The 9894-nt window shown below is 30.3% G+C and overlaps 1 protein-coding gene across 1 annotated transcript; it reads left to right on the top strand.

Moving 5' to 3' along the window:
- Positions 1–4325: 4325 nt before the first annotated feature.
- LOC120282460 (probable potassium transporter 17) lies at positions 4326–9430 on the top strand. Its single transcript, XM_039289280.1, has 8 exons — positions 4326–4450; positions 4615–4837; positions 6039–6281; positions 6371–6421; positions 6521–6781; positions 6872–6924; positions 8056–8425; positions 8510–9430. Exons 1-8 carry the CDS (start codon positions 4421–4423, stop codon positions 9355–9357), a joined length of 2079 nt encoding a protein of 692 aa, XP_039145214.1. The 5' UTR covers positions 4326–4420; the 3' UTR covers positions 9358–9430.
- The last annotated feature ends 464 nt before the right edge of the window (positions 9431–9894 follow it).

Genomic DNA, 9894 nt, shown 5'->3' with positions numbered 1-9894 from the left:
TTTTGGTCAACATAAATAAAAACTTTTTTCTACTATCCATTTTTTTTTTTACACCGTTCTTACACTTTACATAAATAATGATATTAATCTTAAAATCAACGCCCCCTTTATTTTCTTCCAAAATAAAGTATAGAAAGACTTGAGAACCCAAACTTAGTCAAAACAATAGGCATGCAAAAGCACAATAAACACATTGAAAGAAAATTATAAAATAAGACCAAAACAATGGTCATGCAAAAGGAGTCCAAATACAGCAAAAGAAAAATCTAAAACAAAAATAACATCAAAAGAAAAGTATAAAATAAGAACAAGCACAATTCATGCAAGGACTAATTAGCTGGCTCAAATCGTCAAAACATTCATACTAATTCTAACATTCATTAAAGATTGGGTTTAAAACGACAAGGACTTAGCTCAAATTATAAAAATATCCACACTAATTTAATTTGTATTTATTAAAAATTTGATTTAAAAGGACAGGTATTTTACTCCCTTACATAGCTTAGGTAAATTTGTTACTAGATGGCAGTCTTCACCGGTTGAGCTTCCTTCTTCTTTAGCTCAAGTTTTTATCTCATCTTTCTTGAGGAACTTTAGTCTGTTTGTTTCTCTCTTATTTGTTTTTTAATAAAATTATAATTTATTTATTTCTAATAAAAAAAAATCATCAATCAAATCCATAACCAGTATATATAGAAATGAGTATTATTAGAGAAGCGACATGGTTCTGTGAACAAATGCCTTGCTAACAGTGACAAACATTAACATTATTGCTAGTCATTGTCTTGTCCTAACTCAAGGTTCCATGGTTCTCCACCCACGTTGAAAATTGGTTTTTTCCCATCTCAACCCCCATAAAAGTCGATAATTATTATTATATTATATAAAAAATTATATTTACTTCCCTATCCTCTCTTCACTCTGCATTTGGATAGACAAGAGAAAAGTAGGGTTCAAATGCCTCACCTTTTGTGGATTTTATAAGTTTATTTATAACGATAACAATCTATAAACAAAGAAAAGTGTTTTATGATATGTATATATATATAATATTTAAAAAAAAATTTGCATAGTAGTTATATATTTATTTCAATGTTTGACCCCATGGTGTTCTAAAAGACACGAGCTTTAAACCATGATGAAATGAAGTACTGAGAGCCCTGTATAAATATAGATTTTAGTCACAAATTGGTTCTCTTATATATACAAAAATTTGAATTTGAAACCAATTAGTTAATTGTCTCAAATTTATATCATTTGAATTAATCTTTATTGGTTCCTAGAATCCTATTAGTTAATTATGACCTACTAAAGTAAATTATTAGATTATTATATGGAAAAGGTTTTATCACTTATTAGTAACTATCTTGATATTCTTATTCTATCAAATTTACATTTATTTGATAAATGATTTATTCAAAATGAAAAAAAAAATCCATGTTGGTATAAAAATGTTATAATTAATCTAAAGATGTATATACAAGGATGTAAAAGTTATTCCATCTATTTTTTATTCATTAGAAATACTTAACAACACTCAAAGTGGGTTTGCATATATCCCTATTTTGATGTGGATGAAGAATAATATCTTCTTTTGTAATAGAGAATCTAAGTTGCACTTGGAATGATATTTCATAATTTTTTAAAAAATTAAGATAGATAAACTGTGATTTAACTGAAAAGGAGTATCACTAAAAGAAAACAACTGAATATTTTCTTAATTTTCATTAATATATCATTAGCCTGAAAGAAATTAGAATTTTCCAAACTTGGTGGAATAAAAATGAATGAAATTTGACTCACACTCACACCACCAACTAGAGGGAGAGAATAAAACGTGATTTGGAATTGGATCCATTTTTAGAGTCCAATATAACATGTGATGTGAAAAAGAGAATTTACATATATATCCTTTAAAATTACAGTTATTTTATGTACTTTTATGAAACATCCATATTTGTTTATATATGTATTAAAATTTTTATAAAATAACTCATTTATTATTATTTGTGAACAAAGTAAATAAACCACATCAAAATTCTACTCAATGAGTTAAGATATGAATCCGTTTTCTTAACAAAAATAAAAACACCTTACACAGTGACTCAGTGCTAATAAGCCAAGAGGCATTGACTATTAATTTTTTTTTTTCATTTATTTTGAGAAATGAAAATAAATAAAAATTAATTTATATTATTATAAATTTTTTATATCAATTTTTTTATAAAAAAATATAAATAAAATCTACATTTTATATAAATAAATAAAATAAATATAAACTTTATGAGGATATGTGAACAATTGTCCACACTCCACACAAAGGTAAGCATGCAAGCAATTCTCTTTGATTAGTATTATTTGGTGCACATTTTGTTGTCTATTCCCATCTAATCACATGACCATGACTTAATGACTTGTCCAAAGGGTGCGTGTTTCTCAAAACTCAGCAAACTCCAGGAGCTTTTTAGATTTATTTATTTATTTATTTCATAATTCCCTTTCTTTCGAAAACATTCCCACTTAATCTAATTATTTTAAATTAATTAAATTTATATAAAATTACTATTTAACCCATGTTGATTATTCTAAGTTTGCACAGACTACTGCAAGTTCCTTTTGCCACTAGAGCTCGTTAGGGTGGGTGACCTTATCCAGCCACATGAACAACGTGGATGTTGGTGATATATTAATAATAATTTTCTTCCGATATAAAATAAAAATAATAATTCAGTACAAACAACAACGTTGGAGATATAAATTATTTTTTTGTGAGGTATTAAAATAATTAAAAGGGGCTTGAATGTTTTTTCAAAACATACCAAGGATCTCTAAGAAATTTTATCTATCAAATATGAAAAGGATTTTCCAAGTCTTCTAAAATTTTAAAAAAATGCTCATCGTACTATTATCATTGTACCTCAACCTTTACTACAAAATAATAATAATAACAATAATAATTAATTTGTGACTTAACATTTGTCTTCATTGAATTTCTCTCTCTCTCTCTCTCTCTCTCAACATTTGTCATCATTGAATTTCTCTCTCTATATATATTATTTCACCCCGTATATATATATATATATACATAAACTAGATGTATAATCAAAGAATAATTTAAATTTTTTTTTATTACATTTAATTTTTTTTATTTATATTATTTATAATATTAATAATTAAAAAAATTTAATTACACTTATTTATTTGTGTAATAAATATTTATAAGACCTTTGAAATCTAAAATATATAACATTTTTCATTGAAGGAGTTATATAATTATATTATTTTTTATACATGATATTATCTTAAAATATTTCATAATTTTAAAAATTCCGATACGAACCGAGGAGAATGCCTGATATACTTCCTCTGTTCCTTTTTATCTGTCGTGAATAACCGAATCTCACGTACCAAAAAAGTTAGTTATTTTACATAATTTAATAAAAAATAAGTTATCTTTCCAAAATTACCCCTAATTTATATCTTCACATTTTTTTTTCATATTAAATTTTAAGAAAATAATCGAATAGAGTGTTAAAGTAACTTTAGAAAAAAATAATAAATATTTTTTAATGTTAAAAAAATGATAGATAAAAAAAATATAAGTTTATGACAAATTAAAAGAAACGGAGGGAATATATAATATTGCAAATTTGCAAGTTTCCTGGGTTATAATAAATCTGCACACATCCCCCATCCAACGGCCCTCATTCCTCCGTACTATACCCTCAAAACAAAAGTGCATTAAACCCAAACCCTAGCAACTTTTTCTCTCCCTCCACTTATTATCTCTCTTGTTTTCACTCACCCTCTCTTCTTTTTATTTTCTCTTATTTTTTTGTTTTTTTACTATACTAAGTTATCTCACTTTTACCATTAATTTATTTTTTATTTTTAATCAATGTCTAAACTTCAAAATAATACATTACTATCATTATTATTATTATTATTATTTTATAAATTGCACAAGTCTTCATTTCAATTGTTATAAAAAACAGTAGTTAATTTTTCAAACGTTAATATATTTTTTTATTGTGAAATGAGTAATACATAATTAATCAAAATTCAGTAATTAAAATAATACTTGACTAAAGTTTAATGATTTACCAAAAAGAAAATTTGCCCAATTTTTATGGAAGATGCATATATATGAATTTCTAAAAAATTTTTTAGAAGAGTGAAATGTAAATACCTGAAAATGTAGGGGTTTTTCAGAAACATCCGTTTTCTCAGGAGAACCGTGTTTGGTGCTGAGTGCTGACAGGAAACGAGCTAGGGGCCCTTATATTCCACGAAGCTCAACACCCTCCACTCGTTCGAAGCCGCCGTCCACGCGTGAGTGCTTATAAATAGAGCTAGACTTCGCTGCGGTGCTTCAAACTCCATTTCATACTTTTTCTATACTCTTTTTTTCTGATTCATTATGGATTTGGAGCTCGGAATGGTCTCCAAGGTAGTTCTTTGTACCATTTTTATGGTTTTTCATAGATTCATTGAAGTCCTTTTTCTTATTCATTGTGTTTTTTTAAAGTAAATTTGTGTTTTTTTTTTTCATGATTTTGGCACTGATAATTTACAGTCTGTGGATGTAAATTTGTGATGTGTGTGTATGAGCAGAAGAATAGGAGGTGGAATGATGTAGTTCTTGCTTACAAGACTCTTGGTGTTGTTTTTGGTGGTCTTGTGACCTCTCCTCTTTATGTTTATCCCTCAATGAACTTGAAGTCTCCTACTGAAGAAGATTACTTGGGCATTTACAGTATAATCTTTTGGACTTTAACACTAATTGGGGTTGTGAAATATGTCTGCATTGCCCTTAACGCTGATGACCATGGTGAAGGTTTGTGATTTCATTGTTTAATTTTTTTACTTTTGCATGTGTTAATTATTATCTCTCACATGTTTATGTTGTTTTCATTGTAAGGAAGAAAAACATAGCAGTCCATGTGTTATATTTTTCTCTTCTAGCAAGTTGGACGTTTTTTTAGAGGAGGAACTTATTGGATTAAACTCTTCTTGAGATACTTTTGGAATACGAGGATAAGGAATTTTTATACTTTTGTTTTAGTTGAATTGGTGTTGTTTGTGATATTTCTTTTATAACCTTTTAATGTTTGTTTGTTGGAAATTCCAGCTTAAAACAAAAATTAGACAACTGTACAAACTAGTTGGTTTATTGTCCACTTTGTTTAAAAAAAATAAATAAATGCATTCATGTGGTAGCAAAAATAAATAGAAACTGCAGGCATGGTTGGGAAAAAATATGCTTTTCTTGAGCAAATTAAGTGAATTGATCCCCTAAGCATATATTCAATTCTAATATGTCCTAGTCCTAAGTTATTTGAATTTCAACTAGCTTCTCATAATCTTTTATAACGGTATGGGTTGTAACATATAAAATTTGATGGGATACATCTCCTATTGGAATTTTTCTCTGATGTATCCAGTCAACTTTATGTTATACAAAACCTTTTGGAACTATGGGAATATTTAATAGGCATGCCATAAGATTTCCTCAAATCTATCATGATATCTATTGAATAATACACTTGTTGTTTTTATTCAGATATTAGTTGGGTATACGCCTGAAAGCAAGCTTGATATGCAGAGTGTTGTAGGTCAAACGGATATAACTTTTCTTTTATTATTTTGTAATTATTTATTTATTTTCTTGTAGTTATACTCATTTACCATTGACCAGTGGAATTCTATTTGTTGATGTACTGATTTTTTTTGCTGCATAATGTCAAAACCGAGGCATGTATTTCAGTCTCCAATCATTGTTTCAGGCTTTTTATAAAGCCCACTGTAATGTTAGGATTGTTTAATCAGCCACTTGTGCATCTTAGCAATATAATATTGGCAATAGGTTCCACTTTGTCTGTCTTTGGGGTTAAATTGTTAATTATTCTTCTAATCACTTATGGTGCTATTATTAAATGAAGTCATGTTTTCACCTTTAGTAAAATCTTTTGTTACAACAGTATCTCTAAGATGAGTTTGTATGAATATTGATGAGCTATTTGAACTGTAATCTGCAGGAGGAACTTTTGCTCTATACTCCTTACTCTGTAGGCATGCCAATGTTGGCATTCTTCCATCTCGAGACACAGATTCAAAGACAAACAATTTAAATGCAGAACAATCATCTTCTGGCATCAAACAAAGTAGACTTCAAAAGTTCATAGAGCAAAGTATGACTGCAAGAAGGATATTACTACTTGTTGCAATACTGGGGATGTGCATGCTCATTGGTGATGGCATACTAACACCTGCTATCTCAGGTTTGCAGCAGCAGATAATTTATTTCCGGCTCAAGAATTTCAATTCTGATGGTTTTCTTTCTGAAATTCATATTATTTTGTCTTCCAAGTCTTATCGGCAATGGATGGCCTAAGAGGACCTTTACCTTCTATTGGTAAATGTAAGTAGTCAATAAAAAAAAAAAAAGTCCTTCATTCAATTCATTGTTAACTCATATTTGTTATGTAATTTTAATTTTTTTCTTTATTCATATTTAAAGCTGCTGTGGAAGGTTCATCTGCTGGAGTTCTTATTGCACTATTCTTGTTGCAAAAATATGGCACTTCTAAAGTAAGCTTTCTGTTTTCGCCGATCATGGCTGCTTGGACTTTTACCACTCCTATTATAGGTGTATACAGTTTTTTGCGATACTACCCGAGCATATTTAAGGCCATATCGCCACATTATATAGTGAATTTCTTTTTGAGAAAGGGAAAGACCGGATGGCAGTTGCTTGGTGGCACTGTATTATGCATAACAGGTAGTTTTCATTTGAATTCTGTTACTGACTCATCATGAGCAAAATGAGTTTGTTTTCTTTTATTCAATCTCTCATCTTTTCTGGTTGTAGGTGCGGAAGCAATGTTTGCAGATCTTGGTCATTTCAATAAGAAATCCATTCAGGTAAAATTCTTCATGTTTGTATGAATCAGGTTCTAATCGTTTATCACTTTGCTTAATATAAAATTTTTTTTTTTTTAAAAAAGAGCTTGACTGTTGACCGAGCAAAGTAAAGGGTTGACTCAGCCCATTCACATGTTGTGTAGTAGTGTTCATGGGCTATTTCCGGTTGGTTTGTTGAGAAATTTGAACCGGAACTGAGCCAATTAGATTAGAGTTTTTCTGACATGAATCAGTGAGAAAAACTAACCCGAACTGAATTTTGTTTGTGGGCATCATCAATTTGAGGTGATGAACTTATATACTAAAAAAGTCCTCCACATAAGGTAAATAGTAAAGATGGTGAAGTTGCAATTTTTTTATTTTTTATTTAAAGAAAATCATGGGTCCAAATCATTTCTCAAACGTAATAGTAAATAAGATAAAATGGTTTCAATTATTATCAAATATAAAATAAAATTTTATTAAGTGGTTAAGTTTTGTTAGATATATATATATATATATATATATATATATATATATATATATATATTTGATGAAATGAGATAAGCCATACGTTAGGCGTATACACAGGTGGGAGTTACTATCTCAACACACCTATGTGCTATATTCTTACCCTACATGAATTGAAATTCAAATTCACCTCCTTAGTAAAGACATGAACACTCTGCATATTGAACCTGGTGTCAATAGACGGCAGAGAGTTCGTTAGTTTGTTATGTATTTTTTTCAGCATCTTAACTGAACTGTAATTTTTTTTTTAATTCTGTGACTATTTAAGTCAGATAATTTACCAAGGTCAAGTTAAATTCAAGTATGATGGTCTAAAATTTACCTTTTTTCCTATCTATAATTTCGTACTTATTAGCTATGTGTATAGAATTATATAAAATTATTTACTTCATTCTTCATATGATATCAGGAGATTAAAATCTTCTTTCTTTCAAGCTGTAAATTTGAATTTTAAACTTTTAAACTTTTTCTTTGCCAAATTTCTATATTTTGTAATTATTGATAGTGTATTCATCATGTCTAAAAATTTGATAAATAACCTTCATGTATAATAAACAATACTATTTCTACTGCTTAGACAAGAAAGATCTTGATTCTTGACCAATGGCTTTTTATTTCCAGATGGCATTCATATTCACAATATATCCTTCATTGGTCCTCACTTATGCTGGACAAACAGCATACCTGACAAAGAACCTTAATGACCATAGAGATGGGTTTTACAAATTTGTACCAGGTCCAGTCTATTGGCCTATGTTTGTGATTGCAACATCGGCAGCAGTAGTAGCAAGTCAATCCTTAATATCTGCTACATTTTCTGTTATCAAGCAATCAGTAGCTCTCGATTATTTTCCTCGTGTTAAGATTGTCCACACATCTGCAATCAAGGAAGGTGAAGTGTACTCACCAGAAACTAACTACATTCTGATGATTCTTTGTGTCACGGCAATACTTGGCTTCGGTGATGGACAAGACATGGGCAATGCTTTCGGTATGGAACTGCCGTCTTTGTTAATCATATCATGCTTAAAATTTATTATTCAACTCTTGGTTAACACACAAATTCATATTTCAGGTGTCGTAGTTATACTAGTCATGTTCATTACGACGATATTATTGACTCTGGTCATGATCATTGTTTGGAGAATTCCAATTTTAGTCGCTGGATTGTACTTCATTCCTTTCTTTATTATGGAAGGAGTATATGTTAGCGCAGTTTGTACAAAAATTGTTGAAGGTGGATGGTTTCCCTTTGTCATATCCATCATCCTTGCGTCGATAATGTTCGGGTGGTATTATGGAAGACAGAAAAAATTAGACTATGAGATGACGAACAAAATAACAGTGGAATCACTTGGCGGGCTCATATCAAGTTCAGAAACCGAAAGAGTTCCTGGACTCTGCTTGTTCTACACCAATGTACAAGATGGTTTCACACCGATATTAGGACACTACATCAAGAACTTGCACTCATTTCACAAAGTAACAATTTTTACGACATTTAGGTACTTGTTGGCGGCCAAAGTTGATCCAAATGAGAGGATCATTGTCAGGAAATTCGGTCTAACCGGAATTTACGGCTGCATAATTCAATATGGATATGCTGATTTCCATAGTCCAGCTGCAGATGAATTGGTGAACCAGATAATTAGTAGTCTGAAGACTTATATTAGCAATAATTCAAATGGTTTGCTGCCGACATTGGTCGACGAGGAGATATTACAGCTGGAGGAGGCTAAATCAACCAGTGTGGTGTATGTCAAGGGTAAGACAAGGTTTCAAACCGGCAAAGAAACTGGTTGGTTCGACAGGATCATACTTGGATTCTATGAATTCTTGCACAGAAACTGTCGGTCTGCTGTACCAAACATTGGTATTCCCCTGCAACAAAATATTGAAATTGGAATGCTCTACAAGGCATAAATGTAAATCTTTGTTACAAATGTATTATCTGTGATCAATTAAGTTATTGAAATGAAAACAAGATGTTCCACAATGAGACACTTCTGTCTGTATGAAAATGGTTTGAGAAGACAAAAGCCAAGTCTTAACTACTCCAGGCTCAAAATCTACAGCTAAAACAAATTGAAGCTTTTGGTTTGGTGAGCCATGTGTATGGAAATGTGAAAGTTTATCCTGACTCCTGAGGGCCCCTAATGCCATAACTTTCTTAGCCAAAAGGATCTTATATCCTAACAACCCTGCTTCCCTACAGTTGCTCCTGCTTAGTCTTTGTACAGGACCATTTAAGACACAAAACCAAAGGAAATGGCTTTCAGTAAGGTCAAGCTTAGATCTTTCTCTCATATCATTACATATGATTGTGTCTTCTTTCTCTCTCTCTTTCTTTCTCTCTGTCTCTCTTTTAAATTTATTGAGGAGAATGAGTATTTTGAGCAAGAAATACAAGGACACATCTCTTTTGCTTTTCTTTGTTTCCACTCCCATTCTTGTGAAATT

This window comes from Dioscorea cayenensis, chromosome 18, assembly GCF_009730915.1.
Source record: "Dioscorea cayenensis subsp. rotundata cultivar TDr96_F1 chromosome 18, TDr96_F1_v2_PseudoChromosome.rev07_lg8_w22 25.fasta, whole genome shotgun sequence".
NCBI classification, from domain to species: domain Eukaryota; kingdom Viridiplantae; phylum Streptophyta; class Magnoliopsida; order Dioscoreales; family Dioscoreaceae; genus Dioscorea; species Dioscorea cayenensis.
Note: the sequence above shows the minus strand (reverse complement) of the source record. Positions and strands in the feature narration are given on the sequence as shown.